The 19,934-nt window shown below is 52.8% G+C and overlaps 2 protein-coding genes across 7 annotated transcripts in view; both read right to left on the bottom strand.

Annotated features, from left to right (window-relative positions):
• Positions 1–345: 345 nt before the first annotated feature.
• MYOZ3 (myozenin 3) lies at positions 346–12,100 on the bottom strand. 2 transcript variants are annotated; one of them, XM_044231311.1, is made up of 6 exons: positions 12,040–12,100; positions 5,923–6,077; positions 4,970–5,038; positions 4,727–4,862; positions 4,127–4,289; positions 679–922 (listed from the first exon to the last, which is right to left on the bottom strand). In XM_044231311.1, exons 1-6 carry the CDS (start codon positions 12,098–12,100, stop codon positions 754–756), a joined length of 753 nt encoding a protein of 250 aa, XP_044087246.1. In that variant the 3' UTR covers positions 679–753. The 2 variants fall into 2 exon arrangements, with proteins under 2 accessions (XP_044087252.1, XP_044087246.1); XM_044231317.1 differs by lacking the exon at positions 4,127–4,289 and having other exon boundaries at positions 346–922; positions 12,040–12,085.
• A 3,551-nt stretch (positions 12,101–15,651) lies between these two features.
• Positions 15,652–19,934, bottom strand: part of SYNPO (synaptopodin) — a 37,008-nt gene continuing 32,725 nt past the window's right edge. For all 5 annotated transcript variants that reach the window (XM_044231325.1, XM_044231341.1, XM_044231348.1 and 2 more), the window contains exon 3: positions 15,652–18,521. In XM_044231325.1, coding sequence (XP_044087260.1) covers positions 17,829–18,521 — 693 coding nt within the window. In that variant the 3' untranslated portion in view covers positions 15,652–17,828. The remainder of the gene's footprint in view (positions 18,522–19,934) is intronic.

Raw genomic sequence — 19,934 nt, forward strand, 5'->3', positions numbered from 1 at the left:
CCTTTGCCCTCGGTGGCTCTCACTCCTCCTCTGGGGTCCTACTCAAAGTCTCTGAGAAGGTTCCTGGAATCCCATCCCATCCCCATGGGGCACATCCCCCCCACCATGGCACTTTCTTCCTCTGTCGGCAGCATGTTGTCAGGGAAACGAACACGAACTATTGCTTACGAATCTGCCTTCCTGACTGCCCTCTCTCCTCTAGGTCAGGCCCAGGCGTACTCACCACATACTCCCCCGGGCTGGCAGGGGGTCCAGCACACAGTACGTACTTAGCAAGTTTAGACCTGCATCTCAATGCAAGGGAATCTTTCTGATTATCAGAGTTCTGCATAGGTTAACCAGCCACTAGCAAGCTGCCTGTCGGGGGAGTATAAGCTGGTGTCCATGGCAGGAAGGAGGGGAGGCGTGGATGTGAATTCACTGGTGGCTCGGATGCCAAAAGACACAGACCATGAACAAGTTTCACTGGAATCATCTGGGAGTGTGGTTACTAATAGAAATTCCCCAGCTCAGGAGATTTGAATGCTGCAAGTCTAGGGCAGGCCAGAAATCTGTACGCAAACCATCATCTCCAGGAAATTCTGAAACACACCCCATCTGGGGACTACTAAACTTTGTGGCCGCAGAGGCCATTTGTAATGAGGTTTTGTGTGTGAAGAGCCCCTTCATAAACTGGGAAGTGCCATCCAGAAGTCTTGACTCCGAGATGTTACCCAAACACCAAGACAGGGGAATTGAATTTTCGGGCTGGGGCTACAGCTCCTCGGACTCAGGGAGGCTGCGGACCCAGCCCTGGGCCACTCTGTTGAAGCTGGGTCTGAGGCGAAGGAGTTCCAAGCCACTGATGAGCTCCGGGGTGAAAGGGGTGCCTGCTCTGGGAATAGTCTCGCCCACCAGGGGTCCTCCAAAGGGCACCGGGGTCCTGGGGAGAGAAAAGCAGCAGGGGAAGTAGCTGTGTGGGAGAGCACTGGAGAGCAGACTGCTGACATGCAGGTCACCATGTGGGGGCCCCTCCTTACCTCCCTCCAGGTCTCAGTTCCCCACCTTTTTGTATTCTCTTTAACAGGTTTCTGCAGCTCCGCCAGTTCCTTAGCCTGTCTCTAGTGGGGATGGCTTGATGCTTGGGAATAGGCATGAAATTTTCAAAGATAGAATTGGCTAGTCCCAGGCAAAACTCTAGTTTCCCCTTAAGTAAGTTCTGGAAGGCAGTAGAGCTGGAATGGGGTTTTTCCTTCCTCCGCTCATCTCCCCTCAGGACAATATACACCCAGGCCAGAGAGGGAAGAGAGGGTTAGAAAGAGCACTGAGAATCCAGAGATGGACATGATAACAGACACACTATTCTCACCGGTAAGACTAGTGAGAAGAAATAATTTGATAATGTGGCAAATTTGGTGAGATGGTGGGCAAAGTTTCACTCAGATACTGCTGGTTAGAGGGTAAATTAGTGCTCCTACCTTGGACAACTTGCAGGATCTTTTCAACCTAAAAACTGTGCGAACTCTGTTAACCAGCAATTGCACCTGTAGGCACAGGGCCTAGGGAAGCACGTGCACACACAGCAAAAAACAAAAACAAAAACGGGCATGAGCAGCACGTGGCTGAAAACCAGAAACCACCCGGATGTCCACAGGCAGAACACCGACAAGACAGACGTGTGTTCGCATGGTGGAATACCATACAGCCGCTTAAAGGGAATGAAAAGATCTGTGCGTGTTGAGTAGGATAGATTTCAAAAGATCAAAAAGGCAAGCAAGTTACAGAATGAGATACAAAGTATTAAAATGCATACATTCACATAAAACAATGCCATTCACTCTAGGACTGGAACTGCTGGGAAAGAAAATGACCTGAAAACAGACGCACCAACCTGACCACAGTGTTACCTTTGGGAGTTGAGGAAGGGAACTGGGACTGGAGGATGGTGAATAGAGGACCCTCTCTTTATTTGTAGTTGCCTGTGTGTGCGCGTTCATGTGTGTGTGTGTGCGTGTGCGTGTGTGTGTAAGAGAATATAAGGATGTTATTTTTAAACTATTTTGTCATCTTAAAAAAACTTAAAAAGCATTGCTCATGTAGTGTTTTCTTTGAAGCCTGGGAGCAGTGGGAATGGAGGAGTGCTTGCCCCTGGGGTAGAAAGGCAGGCCTCAGGCCAGGGCCTGGGCTCCAGCCAGGAGAGTGGGGCTGCCCAGACCACCCCGGCTGTGGCGGCAACAGCCAGGCCCTTCGAGAACAGGCTGGGCAGTTTCCAAGCTGCACAGGCCTCACGATCCAGCCCTTGTCTGGAAGCCCAGAGCCCTGGATCCTTAACGCAGCTTGGCCACTTACACTGTTGCTCACCCCCGTCTTGGCCTCAGTTGGCTCTTCTGTCTCAAAGGGGGCCTGAGCTGAGGACATTCTAAAGCCCTCTTCCTGCTGATGGGAATGTGTTTCCTCTTGTCCTAGTTGCAGCCTGAGAAGCATGGGGCCAGCCCGGAACCCAGCACCCAGGACTCAATGTCTTTTGAGGGTACATAGCCTCACAGGTAGGGGCTGAGGGCCCCAGGGGGAAAGAGAACACAGTTTGGCCTGGTGGAAACCCCAGAATGCATGCCAATGGCTCGTGGCTCTCATGGTTCCTGTTGAGCACAGTTCTTCCCATGGGGCCCTCCCTGGCTATCAGCTGTTTGAGGGGATCCCCTCCCTTCTGAGCAGTCTCTTCTCAGGGCTGATCACCCCCAGGTGTCCGACAGTCTCACATGTGGTCTGAGCAGGTGCCAGAAAAGCTGGACCATGGCCGCCTCCTGTGGGCTCTCCTCTTTCTCATTTAATGCCACCCAGGCCAAAGGAGCATTTCTCAGAAATAGCATCAGCTCAAGACAGACAACTGCAGGTGAAATGCATGCCCCAGCCCAAAGTCTTCCTCCAGTGCCAGGCTCCTGTCTTGACTCCTAGGATTTCTCTTTGGGCCCCTGGGGCAGAACACCAAATTTATCCCTTTCTAGTTCTCCCTGTTAGATTTTCTTTTCTTTTATTTTTTTTTAAGATTTTATTTATTTATTTGACAGGGAGAGATCACAAGTAGGTGCAGAGGCAGGCAGAGAGAGAGGGGGAAGCACGCTCCCTGCTGAGCAGAGAGCCCGATGTGGGGCTCGATCCCAGGACCCTGAGATCGAGACCTGAGCCAAAGGCAGAGGCTTAACCCACTGAGCCACCCAGGCACCCACTCCCTATTAGCTTTTCCAACCATTATTTCAGCCTGTAACTAATACCAATACTAATACTAATAGCTACTGTTTATTGAGAGCTCATTACTTGGTAGAAACTTTGCCTATGGCTTCTCATGCCATCCTCGTGACAGTCTTACAAAGTAGATACTGTAACAGTCTCCTGTTACAGTAGGGGAAGTAGAGGCTCAGAGCGGTTAAGTCACTTGCTCAAGGTCACACAGTGAGGCGAGGAGTCCTCGCCTGTAAGCATGTAAGCCCACATGAGATAAGCATGTAATGCATGTAAACCCACATTGAGACCCCCTGCTCTAAATAGTACAGCCGCTCCTCTGCGGCTTTCACATCTGGCAGCCGAAGTTTCACCACTGCCCCCCACTTTGATACACTTCAAAGCCATCTCTAGACCTTCTCTAGACCTTTGAGGAAAGTGAGGAGAAGGCTGAGCTGATCGAGGACTGGTGAGGTAGGGGCACCACGCAGAGGAACATGCACCAAAGAGAGGGCACACAACAGGGAGGAAATAAGAAACCGGGCTCTGGAGTCAGACAAACACAGACTTGGACCCCGCACCCGCCGCCTCCTTGTTTCGTGACTTTGGGCAGGTTGCTGTTGGTCCTGAGTGGGTCCCTTCACTGGCAGAATGGGAAAAAAAACTGCAGCATTTCCCTGCCCTGTTGTGTGGAGAAACCAACAAGATGTGTGGCACATTCACCCATTCATTGCCTGTACATTTCTTGAGCACCTACTATGTTCCGAGGTAAGCATTCGATTGAGTTCTAGCAAGAGCTCAATCCATGCGAAAGTGTTCCAGTAGAGCTTGGCATGTGAAAGGGCTCAGGAAATGCAGCCCCTGCCATGCTGTGGTGGGTACCTGCACAGCCTAGCCATTTATCCCCAAGCTGCACCCCTCGCCTTACTTGTTGAAATTTCGATACTGGGCAAGGCTGGGGGTGTGACTTCTGCCATCGCTCTGGTAGTCCCGGTAGCTGATGAACTCCTGCCAAGGACAGCGGTAGCCCTTGGGGATGGCCGTGTGGTTGAACTTCTCTGGCGGGACACCCTTCAGTGGCTCAGCATAGCCTGGAAATGGAGCAGGGCTCATGGGGGGCAGGTGGCGGCGGGGGGAGGTGGCTGAGTTCTTTTTTCCCCTCATCCCCCACTCCTGTCCACCCCACAGATACGGTTGGGGGAGGGAAGCCTGGAGCTGGGATGCAGGCAGGGGGAATAAAACACCAAAGCTGCTCCGGCAAAGTGGACCAATCCTTCCCTATCCCTAGAAGCAAGGAGGACTGGAACAGGGGAATTTCAAGTTGGGGTGTAGACTCGGGCTCGGTGTGTGACCTTGGGCACATTGCTGCGCCTCTCCGGGCTTGTGTTAGGTCTGCGGAGGGGTGTGGGGGTCCATGCGGGAGGTACTAGATGCTCTTTGGGCACTGGTTCCTGCCCCATGGTGGAGCTCTGCCAGGATCGGGATCTGGTCCCGCAGCCCCGGTCCCAGGACCGGGGGAGGCCCTCACCTGGTGCCAGGGCGCTGGGGCTGCAGGCACGCTCCGTGGGGAAAGCTGCGGACTGGGTATCCTCGGGGCCCTGGGATGAGGCTGGGAAGATGTGGAGCTCAGAGCGGCAGTTCTGCCCCTCAGGGCCGTTGGCAACCTGGGCACAGGGGCGGGTGCTCAGAAGCCAAGGTCTGCTGCACAGAGCTGCCTGGTCCCTTCCCCCAACTTCCCCTCTTACGGGGGCTCCCCTCCCTGTATACTCACCATCCCCAGCTCCGCTGATCCTGTCACCTTCGACCCCATCACCTTCCCCTTGGCACTTCCGTCCACGATCTGTGGGGGCAAATAGACCGCGGGGAGGCTCAGTGCGGGAAAGGACCACCAAAAAAGGGGGGGAGGTGCATCATCTCAGTGCCCACATCTCGGGGATGGTGAGGGGATGAATTAATAACATAGGGTGCTAATCCTAGTGCCTGGAACAGAGAAATGCTCTCTGTATGTTAGTTGCTATACTAATATTGACCTTGGGCACATAAACTTCTTGAGTGTCAGTTTCCTTATCTATAAAATGGGATTAGTGTTGATACTATCTAGCTTATAGGGCTGTATGAGCCTTAAATGCGATGATACACACGAATTGCTTGGCTTGCAAGTAGGTGTTTTATTGTCTTTACTGTTCTGCATTCTGCCACATCGTCCCCTCTCAATCATCCTCTGTTGAGTCCAAAAACTAAGTGGAGTGTGAATTCATTCCAAGTAACTGAAACTGCCCACTGACTTTTTGAAGCCTGAGGATAAGCCGTTCTTGTCGCTACTGGCAGATGGTTTTCTGGCCTTTTCCTTCTGCTAGGGTCATGAAGAGAAAGAATTTTGTGTTTTCTCCCTAAGGGCAAGCTCAAGTCTCATCTAAATCCTGCTCACTGCAAATTCAGCCCAGAGCTCTTTTGATAAGAGCCAGAATCCCTTCCCTCTCACAGCTCGCCCTGCCCCTTCCACTTCATGTTTTGTATCTGGGGGGTGATACTGCTTTTCTAGAATCACACAGCAAGTCAGGGGCTCAATCTGATAGGAACATCACAGCCTTTCCAGCTGGAGCTGGAGCTGGAGGGACTCCTCAGGGGCCAGATGTCCTCATCTGGCTCCCTGATTGGCTTTAGGCTAACCACTGGCCCTCTCTGGGCCTCAGTTCCCTTAGAAGCACAATGGGATGAACTCACCATCCTTGGGCTGGCTGCAAACTCAAAGGTGAATCTCTGTACCCGGCGCTGTCTCTTCTGGAAGAGGAGGGATCCTTTGTTGTTGCGTAGCGAGAGCTCTTCCATCATCAAGTCCTGGGGCACGCTCAGCTTCTTGCCCAGGTCCAGCAGAGGGGCTGCCCAGAGAGGCCAGAGTGAGCTCTTACCGCCAATCCCTCAGGGCCCTCGGGGCTGCCTGCCTCCGAGGGCATCGGCCTCCGAGCGCTTGCCAGAGTGTACGAGAATGCCGGTTCCTCCCCACATTTGCTGACCCTGGGAGTCACCGTTCTGGGGACTCTGCCTACCTGGTGGGCAGAAATGACACCTCAGAGCTTAATTTGCATGCGTTTGACACTCCGTGAAACTGAGCTCCATTTCAGATAGATGTTCTTTGGCCATTTGTATTTATTCCATGAATTTCCTCTGCAGTTCTTTGCCCACAGTGGTTGGAGTCGTGGGAAATGGTCAGATTTTAGAGACTTTTCTAAAGGTAAGCCAGGGGAGCGAGCTCTGCTGGGGAAGGGGCCCGGGAGTTTCTGGCCTGATCCAGTCTGTCCTCATCCTGGGGGCAGCCACTCCCTGAGATGGGGAGAGCTGGAGGAGGATGAGATGGGGAAAGAGCAGGAGCTCAGGGTTACACATGTGTTCTTTCCATTTTAAAATAGCCTTTTATTATTATAAAAATAGCATATATATATATATATATATATATATATATATATATATATATATATACTTGAAGGAAGTTAGAAAATACAGATATAAGGGGAAAAGAGAAAAATACCATTTCTATCTCCCAGAGGTTGCTACTTTTAACACCTTAGTGTATATCCATTCATATCTTTTTCAAAGACTATATATTCATATGTGAGGGGCGCCTGGGTGTCTGGGTGTCTGATGCTTGATTTCAGTTCAGATCATGATCTCAGGGTCCTGGGATAGAGCCCCACCTGAGATCCATGCCCAGCTGGGAGTCTGCTTAAGGATTCTCTCTCCTTCTATCCCTCCCCCTCACATGCTTTCTCTCTCTCTCTCTCAAATAAAATAAATAATTTTAAATTTTAATTTAATTTATTTATTTGAGAGAGAGTGAGAGAGAGAGCATGAGAGAGGAGAAGGCCAGAGAGAGAAGCAGACTTCCCACTGAGCAGGGAGCCCGACGCGGGACTTGATCCCAGGACTCCAGAATCATGACCCGAGCTGAAGGCAGCTGCCCAACCGACTGAGCCACCCAGGCGCTCCAAAATACGTAAGTTTTATCAGAAAAAGACTATATAGCCATGTATGAGTTTTCAGCCAAAGTGAAGTCATAGTTATACATGCTTTATAACTTGCTTTTATCAGTTAAAGATATCCACCTGGGCAAGTAGACACATTTTTTGTTTGTTTTGTTTTATACAATGCCTAATCCATATTCAAATTCCCCTCATTGCCTGCAGAATTGGGCATAGAAGGTTTGAAGAGCCTTGCAGATGCCGAAGCAGAGAAGCAGAGACAGAGGGAGCCTGATATGGGATCCTCGTGCTCACGGGAGAAACTGACCTGAGGTAAAAACTGGGGCATCGTGAGCTTACAAATGGTATTTGTTGTTGTTGTTTAATGAAGACCATTACATTTCTTTCTTTTCTCAGAGTGAGGACTCATTATGATAATCACATAGAGGGTTTCCAGGACTGATGGCTGTTCTTAGTAGTTTTGGAACCCATCCATATCCTTTGTGTCTGCCCCCCGCTGTCAATACACCCACTTTGACACAGTTCCCAACAAGGGGAGGCTCTGGGAGGAAAGGGGTGACAGAGGGGTGAGGACACCGGGTAGGAAAAGGATACGTGTGGACAGCATGGCCAGAGCTGTCCACCTCTAAAATCGGATACACTGAGGTTGGTGTTCCAGCTCTATAAATGGTGTTTAGAGTCGGGAGCCTGGATGAGATCACCGGGGATGTGAGGGAGAAAGAGATCTGAAGCCTGAGCCCCGGGGCTCTGGTGCCCAGACCCAGGAGGGGAGGAACCAGCCATGGAGCCTGGGAAGGGGTGCCCAGTGAGGCAGGAGTAAAGCCAGAGTGTGATGACCTGGAAACCAAGTGATAAAAGCATTTCGGGGAAGATGGGGGGCTCACAGAGCCGAAAACTGACCGTCCTCCATAGTGTCAGGACCTTATTATTGGTCATCTTCGCAAACGTAGTTTCTATGGAGTATTTGGGTGTGAAAATCTTCTTGGAAAGTGTTAAGAGAAAACGGACAGAAGGACATTCTAACCACACCTCGAGGAAGCAGTGAACCAAATCTAGAATGTGAAGTATTTTGTAGGGTAGCTGGCCTGGGTTCTTTAAAGGAATAAATGACCTGGGGAAAAAAAGAAAAAAAAAGTGTGGGGGGGGCGGGTTGGGGCATGTATGGGACTTACAGATTCAAGGAGATTGAAGAGACCCGGCCACCAGATAAACAGTGGTCCTTCTTGGAGTCTCATTAACACAAACTAGAAAATTGGAGAAAGTTGACTGTGGGACTGGTCATTAGCTGGTATTAAATAGAAATTGCTAATTTTGTTCAGTGTGCTAACATCTTCGAGGTATGTAAGGAAACGTCCTCTTCATTATTTTCGGTGCATCCTGAAGTGTCGAGGGGATGAAACGACAAGCTCTTTGGGTTTTGCTTTGGGCTCCAGGAGCGAAAGGAGAACCATGGGGATTTGCACTCTCTATTTTTGTGTGTTTGGAAGTGAGCTTAATAAAATGTTAGGGAGAGAGAGGAGGCGAGAAAGCGTAGACAACAGCTTTGAGGAGTTGCGCTCCATGGGACCGAGGCAGCGGCAGAATCAAGAGGTGTTTGTTTTTAAGAGGGAGAAATAAAAGCATGTTTTTTAGCTGATGGGAAATTTTGACAATGCAACAGAGAGAGAGGGCCGACTCCAGGACTGGAAGACTGTCCTGGAGCGGGACAGAGGTGAAGAAAGGGGAGGGGAGGGTGTGGACCGGAAGAGGTCATCCTCCACACGGGGAACGGGAAGGAGAACTGAGAAAGCCAGACGGGGAGGAGGGAGCTTGCACTGGACTCTTTTGGTTCCTTCACTCTTCTCAGTGCAATAGGAAACAAGGTCATCTGCTGAGAAGGAGGACAGGGGAGGAGGCATCGGGAGTTTGGGGACAGAGATTGCCACCATCCTCTAAGCAAGTCATATGGGACAAGGAGATGGACGGGGCTGCCAGGCAGCATTGGGGGTGGGGGCATGCTAGTACTGTGGTTCAGTCCAGTCAATGGAATCCAAACAGACTTTTAAAAAAGGAGGCTGATGATTTTTTTTTCTTTCAGCAAATAGAGAGGACCTCCTTCATGGTAGGGACTGGAGGAGATCCATTGTAGGTTAAGAGGGGAAAAAAGTTAAGTTTCAGAAGAATCTGTATTCCAAGATCCCACTCATTTATTTAGAAAAACAAGCACTATATGTTTATGCATGCTTTGAAAAATCTGCACGGAGATATGCTGAATATCAGTAGTGACTATTTACGGGACGTAGGAAGAGGAGGGCTGGAAATTGCACTTTTTTTTTTTTAACAATGAAAGATACTGCCTACTAAAAGCATGAAAATCTATATCTAAATACATAATAAAAAGTCCCCTAGTATCAGATTGTCAGATACTACCAGATGAATTGAGTTCAATTAAAAAAAAAAAGTTATAGATAAAATCTATCTGATAAAACAGTTCTATTTCTAGGCATTCATTCTTAGGGAGAAAAGTCGAATAAACATGCCTGAAGATAGAGACGGTTGTTGATTGCCCTGAGGGTTCAGCTTGTGAAAACCACACCACAGTGTTGTGGGGGTGCCACCCAGATGCCCTTCATCTGTGGCTCAGGGTCCCAAGTGCCCCCTTCTGAGAGCACTGCCCCACAGAGCAGAAGGGCTCAGGGCCCCATCGCTCGGGACGGGATGAATCCTGCAGAGCCACTCAGGCTCTGGAGCCCCTGCGGGATCAGGCCGAACCTGGGCCAACAGCTGAGCCCACATCCTTGCTGAGCCATTTCCCCTGCCCTATCCTGCTTCCATCATTTCCCTCTTCCTGAGGGCGTGACCTCAGTAAGTCACTCGTGTGAGAATGCTCAGCTCTGTTCCTCTGGGTCCAACCCGAGATGAGCCTGCGTGACCGCCAGGAGGGGGGGGGTGTATCAGTATATTTAACAGGATGCATGCTGCGGGGGGATGGGGAGAGACAGCATACCAGCACCGGAGGGAGTCCCCGCTAGGCTGCTAAGTGAAGGAAAAGGTGAGCTGCAGAGCACGCGTATAGTACTCAGCCCACGTGCACGTGTGTTTGTATAAATGCGTTTATATATGATCGGAAGACGGAGTTACACAGACGTGCTAACCATGGTTATCTCCAGATGGTCCCATTATGAGGGACTTTCACTTTCAAAGTCATTTTACATCTGTTTTGTCTGAATATCTTACGAAAGGGATGTATTATTTTGCACCACTGTGCAGTCAAGAAGCCACTCTGGAGACAGAGAGATCTGGAATCCAATCTCAGCTCTAGCAACTGTTAGATATGGGATGGCCTAGCTCCCCTGAACCTTGGCTTTCTCGTCACCAAAATGGGGACAACAATAGCTAACGTACAGTATTATTGTGAGGGTTACATAACAGGAAGCAGGGAAGCTCTTAGCACAGGATCTGACCCAGAGGAAGCACATAATCACGGTGTCTGTGTTATTATTACCTTACAGAGGCTGTCTTGTCATGGTACTTTAGTTTCAAAATTGTCTTGAATTAATACCCTAGCAACAGCCAACAATGGATGCATTTCCAGTCTGGCATAGATGATATGTGTCCACACTTGGGGGAATGTAATTAATTAGTTACTTAGCCAAGGGAAAAGAGAGCACATTGCCTGCTTCTTCTAGTTAGAGCATCAACACCTCACAAAGTTGGCTTATGTTAGCACCCAAAATCATGAAATTTAAAAAAAGGAAACTTGATGCCCACATAAGGAGGCAAGAACACGTGAAATAGGTTAGGACCACTCCCATATGAAGTCATACAAGAGGATGAAATACTTAGAAGCTGCATGGGGCAGAACAGCAGTGGTGTCCTTACAGCACAGTCTGTCGGAGCTCGGGGCATGGTCCGTGCTCCAGAACCCCCCAGGGCACTTGTCTCAAAGGCACATGTCCCACCCCCTCCCCAGGTCCACTGAATCGGGATCCTGGGGGTAGATGCTGGGAATCTGCATTTTTAGCCAACAGCAGCGTTCACTATCATTTGCACTGTAGGGTGAGAGCTCTGACCTGGTTGAATTTGTTTTTAAAATACTTGAAATCCCCATTTCAAGCCTGCATGGCTCTGGCAGTAAAGCATCTGCCTTCCACCCAGGTCAGGTCCCGGGATCGAGCCCCCGGTCAGTCTCCCTGCTCTGCTTCCCCCTCGCCCTCTGTGTGCACACTCACTCTATCACCCTCCCAGATAAATAAGTAAAATCTCCTAAACACTTCTTTGAAAATAAGATACTTGCAATGCTCTGAAGTAGGCCAAATCAACGGACTCCAAAATTATGCCGGGAGTTCCAGAGGGGGTCTCATATGGTGATAAACATGTATTTTAACTGATTTCTTCATTGGGTGAGCCAACTTTCAAGTGAAATGGTCTGAGTCACACTGGGGAGTCTGCTTTAGCCAGCCTGTCCCCATTCTCCCTTGACAATTGTCTCCTGCCACAGGGGCTCCGGGAGACCCACAGTGACAGGAAGCAAGGGCACTTGTGGTGGAGGGGAGTGGGGGAGCTTGAGACCACAGTTAGGGCTGGAACTGGGACCAGAGCCCTCATGCTCAATTTGGGGCTGAGGTAAGGACTTTGTTAGGCCCAGGGCCCAGTGTAAGGCATTCGGTCTCAGCCTCTGGGTGTGTGGGCATCAGGCAAGGCCCCTCCCAATACTTCGGGAAGCTTCCCAACCCAAGTGGCAGATTCCACAACACTCTCTCGGGGCTGACCTGGAACTCACACCTGTTTGCCCAGGCCTCAGGCCAACAGGCCCGAGTGGCTACACTTTGAGACCAGGAAAGGGTGGGGTCTGAAGAATGCACAAGGGCAGAGTCCGCCTTACCTGGTCCAGCAAGGTCCCCCATGGCAGCCATCACTGGGCCCTTCTGCTCCTTAGGGATCATCCTGTGGAAGAGAGATGCTTACAAATGGGTGGGCCCCTTTCCACCCCTCCCCAGATGTCCTCCCAGTCCCTGGGACACCCAGTCTCAGCTCTGAACTGCCTTGCCCACCTCCACCCTAGTCTCGAGGATGGGCTGTCTGAGCTGGACAGGGCTTTGGGGGTCTCTGTGTACAGAGGAGGAGACTGAGGTCCAGGGAAGGCAAGAGGAGGTGCCAGAGGCCACACAAATCTGCTTCCCATGCTGCCAGGGAGGCACTCTTTCTTCAGGGGGCAATATCTGGGAGATGAGGGGTAGGGGAGATGGGGAGTCTCAGACAACTATCACCCACTGAGGCAGATGAGCTCTAATCAGAGGCTGAGGCTGAAATCGGGGAGGGGAAGAAAGGATGGGTTGTTAGGCTGGGGCTGTGCTAGGCTCTACAAGACTGGTCCTGTCCTTCTGTCCCCATTACTTGGCTCTGAGGCGTGAGGGTATAGGCAGGTCCAAGAAAGCCGAGAGACCCATCACCTCCTTCCCTATGCCCCATCCCTCAGCTGACCTACAGGGTGCTCTCGCTCACTCCTACTCTGTCTCCTCCTCCATCTCCCCTCCCCATTTGCACCTCATGACACTTTCCAGAGACCTTGGAGGATATTTACAAACAGAATGAGGTCCAGAGCCCCAGAGAATCCCTGCAGGTCCCAAATCCAGATTCCCTAACTTGCCCCAAGGAGAGAAGCCAGAGCTCTTGAGTCTCCCGACAGACTACCCCTGTGCTTTGCTTCCAGGTTTTTCTACACTCCTTCCTTTAGAAAGAAACAGTCTGTCTCCATCTGTACACCAAACCCACACACGGCCCTGGGGGCACTGAGGGCACTGAGTTGGGCAACCTGGAGTCTAATCTGTGTCCCCGATCTCCTCTGTGACTGTGAGCAAGCCGCTCCCCAGGTTTGTGCCTCAATCCCTCACGTGTCTCTGTAGCATAAGAAGGTTGGCCTAGATCATGGGATCCACAGATGGGCTTCAGGGCACCCACAATCCCCCACCCCGCAAACCAGATCGGATCTGAGCAGGTCTGCAGGCATCTGGGGTGAGGGCCATGAACTGAACTCCGACTGTGACCACTCAGGAGGCCAAAGTGCACGGGTCTGTTTCTTGATAAACACTCCCCTTACAGACATGCGCAGACCCTGGGAAGGGCCCTCATCCCACTGTCAGGGGCCCCGCTTCCCTCTGCAGCCTAAAGACCTTGAAGTCCCACCCAGAGCCATTACCTCTGCCCACCTTGAATCCAAGCCATCCCTTCCCATTTAATCTAGAATGATCTAGAGCTTAAATCCCGCCCCTCCCAAACCAGGCACCAGGCTTCCTAGAGGCCCCAAGCTCCCAGACCCTTGGCAGGGCCCTTCCTCTGCTTGGGGGCTGGGGCTCTGACAGCTGGCTCATCACCTCTGCCCACACCCCATAGCTCCTCAAGCTCCCCTAGGATCCTGGTACCTGAGTGGCGGGACCACAGTGTGCAGGAGGGAATGTCAGGCCCTCAAGATTAACACCTCTGTCGGGAAGCTGAGAGCTGAGTGGTCGTGTAGGTGCTGGTGGTCCTTGGTCCAGTCTGAGTGGGGCACGCCCTTGCAGCCAGCTCTGGCCTCAGCAGATGAGAATCAAGAATCGGTCCTGCCTTGTTGTGGCTCACAGCCTTATTTCGGGCTGCAACAGGATCCAGGGACAGATGCTAAAAGCACCAGGCCGTGGGGAAGACAGGTGCCCCGGCAGCAGGCCCTTGCAGACGGAAGGGCTTGCACGCACGCACACACACACACACACACACACCAGAGTCACCTGGGAATGGTGAGTCAGTTGCCAGTCACTTGAGCTTGCTAATTGTATCCTTAATACCTAGAATGGGGCCTGATAGGAATTCAACCGCTATTTGCTGAATGAATGAATGGATGCATGCATGCATGAATCAATGAATTTTCCCCTGATATCCTTGCTTGACTTGTTCATTTCTTCTTTCCTGCCTTTCTTTCTTCCTTCTGCTCCCTCCTTTTCTCTCTCCCTCCACCTTCTTGCACTGAGTCCCGATGGACGGAAGATAAATAAGGCAGGGCTCTGTCCTCAAGGAGCTCCGCCAGGCCCAAGTCAGACCCAAAAATAAGCCTTTGCAATGCATGATGGGAAATGCTCTAGGAGTACCCAGGGGAGGGTGCCATCAGCTCTGCCTTGGGGGGGTGGGGTATGGGGAAGGTGCTTCCCAGAGGAGATATTTGATCTGGGCCTGGGAGGCTAGTTAGTGGGAGGGAGTTCAGTGGGCAGAGGGGCCGAGGCCTTGCGGGCAGAGGCCATGTTGTGTGGAATAATGTCAGGGGTCCGCAAGCAGAGCCAGAACTTGCCTCAGAGCTGAGACATGGGTCGGAGCTGAGAGTTGAGGCCGAACATGTGGGCCAGAATCACAGCAGGCTTTGCCAAAGGCAAGTGTGCTTTAGAAAGGACTGCTGAAGAGTTTAAAGCAGTGGAATGGAGCGGTCAGGCTGGCATTTTCTGAATATATCTCTGGGCTGCTAGGTGAAAAATGAGTTGGAGGGGGCCAGTCTGGAGGCAGGAAGATGTGCCTGTGGTCAGGTGGGAGAAGGGGAGGCTGCAGGGGACAGGGACAGAGGCCATGGAGAAGAGGAGGAGGACCTGAGGAGTAGCTGGGGAATCACTAGGTCCTGCTCCGAGATGAGATGTGGGCAGTGAGGGAAAGGCCAGTCTGGCTTGAGTGACTGAGGAAGGTGAGGGGGCACAGCTTGGGGTGGTGGTGGCTTCTCAGCTCAGTTTGGGATGAACTTGATTTGAGGTGTCAGGGATGGGAATCGCCAGTAGGCAGGGCGGTGTTGTGCTCGGGGAGGGGATGGTTCTGGCTGAAGATAAAGACTGGGTCACTTGCAGGGAAGCGTGGGCTGGCAAGGGTGTGCTCAGTCCAGGACGGGCAGCACCTGTCCCTGTGTGCCAGGACTGACTGTCCAAGGCTGTATTTCTGACATGCCCTTAGGAAGAACCCGGGGCTCTGAGGACTCCAGGAGCTCCACGCTCTGCCCCTTCGGTTCCTGTGCCCCGCCTCTGCTGGGCCTGAGCTTTTAGAGAGGAAGGTGAGGGATGTTCCCAGGGCAGGCTTCGCCTCACAGTGGGGTCACCCTTTCTCGGGACAAAGGACACCCCCATCAGGTGAGGAGCATTCCAGATGGTCTGGGTTCCGGGCTCACTTTGGTTACCTGGACTCAGGTGGGACCTCTTGTAGGGACTTCTCCTCCTGCATGGAGCCCCAACCTGCCAGAAGGAACCTGCCGCACAGCATTGGGCCCTGGCCCAGCTTGGCCCTGCCTGCTCCAGTGACAGTGGCTTGTAGGGAAGACCAGGGCAATACCACCTCACCCAGCTCACCCTGCACAGATAGGGAAGTTGAGGCTGGCTATGCAGCGGGCTTGCTCAGGGTCACCCAATTAGTAGAAGACAGGATCAGGATTTCAACCCTGGGAATGCAGGGGGAGAAGGAGGGGCTTTAGACACAGCTGAAAATGACACAAGAGGCGGAAAGATGCAGGAAGCATTTATTGAGGGCCAGAGATGAATTCTACAGGAGGCAAGAGACAGAACACAGGCAGTCTCTAGTGGGCTAGAGGGGAGGATGGGGGTGGGGGTGTGGGGTGTGGGGGGGAAGGCTGTGACAGGGAGACCAGCCAGGCAGAACTGCAGCTTTCCAGGGCTGCCTCCTGGCTCTTTAGGGAAATGCAGGCAGAAGTGGATTTTCTATGCCCCTCTATTAACCAGTGGCCTGATAGGGTCTCTTCTGTGAAAGCGGCCCTTATTCCCAGTCTCCGGTGCTACTAGGAACCCTGAAGCAGATGGGGACTTCAATATGGTCACTCATCATCAACCAAGTGGGAACACTCTCTTATCTTCCCACTGTCAAGGCCTGTGTTCCCAAGCCTTAGGCCCTAGGCACCCTCTGGGATCACTCCTTAATTCTAAAGACCCCCACCCAACTTTCTCCCACCCTGAACCCAGCTTTCCCTAGTCTTACATAGGAGCTCCAGGTCTAGCATCACCTGATAGGTGGGTAAGTCTACCCCTATACCCAAATCTCACTCGGTCCCTCACTGTTAGCAACATCCTGGTATCCTTTCTCCCACATCTCTTTGATCCTCAGCCAAGTCCAGTGGCCCACCCCCACCCTCCTCTGCACTTAGTACCCTGAAGCTGATATTCTGAACCTCTAGAGGGCACCACCAGCCAACTCTGGAAACTATAGAATTTAGCCGCATTCCTCCCACGTCCCTGCTGGGGACTGGAACGAGAACCACCCAGGTCTAACGGACAGACCAGTCTGCAGCCAGGCTCCTCAGGGTCACTGGGCCCGAGGCACAAGCTAGGCCAGAGTGTAACAGGAAAGAGATGGGGCAGAACAGTGTCCAGCCATCTGGGCATGATATGGATACTGGAGCCTAACTTGAGCAAGGGGTATTTCCTAAGGAGCAAAAAACACAGGCAGACCCTAGTCTAACCCCTCACTCACCCACCCATGCCCATCTGCCCCCAAATTCTGCCCAACCAATCCTCCACCACCATCTGCCTCCCTCCCTAACATCATGCAATGCATTTCAGGACTGGAAGAACCCTCAGAGGTCATCTGAGCCAATCCATTTCCTACTAGAATCTCCTCTATGCATCCTGGCTCCTGCTTGAATATCTCCCGTAAGAAGGAACTCTTGCCTCCCCCTTTCCAAGTGGGCAACCTCAAACTCAGGGCCACCGGTTAAAGTCATAGGAGAGCAGATAGCTTCCTATCAACTCTTCTCTCCCCAGCTCAGCGTTGAGCCTGGAACCTGCCATGAAAGGGCCCAGGAGAGATAGGTAGGTTGGAGGCACCTATAGCATTCCTGGAGGCCCAAGTCCTGGGGCCGGGGATGTCAGCCATTACCTTCCTGCTCTCCCCCTCTGGCGGCACATAAGAGGCCCCAACAGTCTGAGCTGGGGGCTGAAAAAGCACGAGAAGGATCTGGGAAGAGGAATCTTTCCACCTCTTATCTCCCAAGGGGCCACCAGGGCACCTTGAGCTGGCCTGGAAGACCTCTCTAAAGGTCATCATGGTAAAAATAGAGCTTGTCTGGGAACGGGTGGAAAACAGCTGCTCCTGCCTGGGACTTGGTGCCAGGCAGGCGGATGGTCAAGCCAGGGCCTGGATAGGGAACTTAGGCTTAGGATCTTGTGAGCACCCCTCATTTGCCAGACTCCAGACAGCAGAGCCAGGAAGGGAGGGAGGAGTATGGAACCCTGAACTGCAGCAAGTCTAGGGGTCCATATATACCACACCCTGACTCTTTAGAGGCAGGTGTGTGTGCGTGTCTGTATGTGTATTGATGGGAGGGGAGGGGGAATTTAGACCTGTGCAGATGGTTTTGGCCAAAGTCCCATTAAACAGATAGGAAAGCTGAGGGTCGGACAGAGGAGAGGTCTTACCCAGGGTCACACAATGCCTGAATGACAGAATAAGGGCTACACCCAAGTTTGGATCTCTACCCCAGCCCCAAGCCCGGAGCACTCCTTCCCTGACCCCTCGTCCAAAGCGGCCAGACCTTACCCTCCATCCTCCCCCTACAGCCCCCCCCAACCCGCCCCTCGCACGGGACGCTGGAATCTACCAAGCCCCACAACTCTTCTACTGGCCCAGCCCTCCCGGGGTGCGGATGGAACCGGAGCGGGGGAGGCTTTAGGTGGTGCAGGAGGCCTCGGTGGGGAGGCTGCCACGCTTGAGCCTCAGGCTGCCGTTCCACCCGCGAGGACAGATGTTGTAGCCAAGGATGCCGGGCGACTTAGCCCCGGAGTCCTCGGAATCGAGGGACACGTCGGAGTCCGTGGGCGAGCGGCGGTAGGGGAAGGGCCGGGGCGTCGCGGGCAGCGGGCTCCGGGGGCTGGCGCAGGGCGAGGGCCCGGCGGGCAGCGGGCTCCGCGGGATTGGGGAGAACGTGGCCCCGGGAGCGGCGGCGACTGGGGGGCCGGGCCGTGTGGGCTGCGGCGAGCGCAGGCGCGGCGGTGGCGGCGGCGGCGGCCGCGGTGGCTGCGCCTGCGCCCCGGGCGGCGAGAAGGGCCGCAGGCTCTCGGCGCCCGCCGGCCGCGGGGAGGCGCTCTTGCGCCGGGCGGCGTTGATGATGTTTCGCGCCAGGAGGGCCTGCAGCTGGCGGCTGGGAGGTCGCGCCTCTGCCTCGGGTCGCAGCGGGGATACCGAGCGCTCGCTCCACGAGGGCGACATGGGCGGCGGCGGCGGGAGCGGCGGGGGGCTGCTCATGCTGCTCCCCCGGCCGGGTTCCCACGGCCCCGGGCTCACCCAGCCGTCCAGGCTGCTGGGGGGCCGGGAGGCGCCCGGCGTCCAGGGCGGGGAGGTGGGCAGGCTCTCCCGGCGGTCCTGGGGAGAGAGCAGAGGGCGGGGCAGGCGTTAGTGCTGGGCTCCTCCAGACCCGGGATTCGGGAGCGACTGCGTCTACTTTGTTACTGTAGAGTCGGGAGGGCAGCGACCCAAGCCAGGAAAGAAGTGCCTGCAGTAAAACGCCGGGTGCCGCAGCTGTCCGCACCTGCTCCTGCGCTTAACCCGGAGGCAGGGGACGCGTGGTTAAGAACGCTGACTTCCGAGACCGGCCCTTCTGCTTGCGGAATGAACGCGGGCAAGTTGTTACAGCAGCAGAAGCAATTGGAAGCCTCTGGGCTTCAGTTTCCTCCTCTGTGAAATGGGGGTTTAATATCAGCACCTACACTTTGGGGGCTGTTGTGAGGATTAAATGACATAATTCATGTAGAAGAATATGATATGTCTTGAAAGATTCCATGGAGGAGAGTCAGTGCTCTCAGTAGATGTTAGTTACCGTAAAGAAACACTGGACGGCTACACGTGAAACTAACCAAAGTGGGCTGCTGTTAGGACATGGGGCCAACAGGGCAAGGTATGCAGCCACAGGAGTGGGAATAAAGGTTTCATGTATTACTTTTTATATTAGTTTAGGTTCTTGAAAGCTATGGATGTATTATCTATTCTAAAATTTTTAAACGAGGGGCACCTCGGTGGCTCCCTCCGTTAAGCATCTGTCTTCCGCTCAGGTCATGATCCCGGGGTCCTGGGATCCAGCCCCCATCCCCACCCCTCAGGTCTCCCTGCTCATCAGGGAACCTACTTCTCCCTGTCCCTCTGCCACTCCCCCTGCTTGTGCTCTCTTTCTCTCAAATACATAAATGAAATCTTTAAAAATAAATAAGAATTTAAAGTGAAAATATTGGCCATTATTACTAAGGACTTAGGGAAAGGCCCTCTTTGCCCCAACCCCCTTGCCATGTTGCCATGGTCACCTCCTAATTTTTCCTTGTAGGCCTTGAGCAGAGAGGAAGTTCCCACTAACAGATGGGAACACAAAAGGAAGTTGGGTCCTCAAGCGCTAGGCAGCACGCTCTCCTGACTGGATTTCTTGCCAGCATGGGGTAGAGAGTGAGGAGTCGGTGAAGCCAAGTTGGTGAACATCTTCGAGGAGATAACGCATTACTCTGCTATACACGACTACACCTGTTTCCTACCTCTTTAGGGACTTTCCAGTCTACAAGTTTCCATGTCATCCTTTCTCCCCCATTAGATCCTCACAGCATGCTGATGTGGTGGCTGGCATTATTACACCCATTTTACAAGGATGAAAATGAAGTTCAGAGATGTAAATAACTATCTGGTGTGTTCTGCCCCATCAGGATGTGTGCATATGTGTGTGTGTGACTGTGTGTGACTACCTTCTGCTCAAAGGCCACACCATGCTAAAGCAGTTTGGAGAACTGGTTTGAAAGT

The sequence above is a fragment of the Neovison vison genome, chromosome 1 (assembly GCF_020171115.1).
Source record: "Neovison vison isolate M4711 chromosome 1, ASM_NN_V1, whole genome shotgun sequence".
In the NCBI taxonomy this organism is placed as follows: Eukaryota; Metazoa; Chordata; class Mammalia; order Carnivora; family Mustelidae; genus Neogale; species Neogale vison.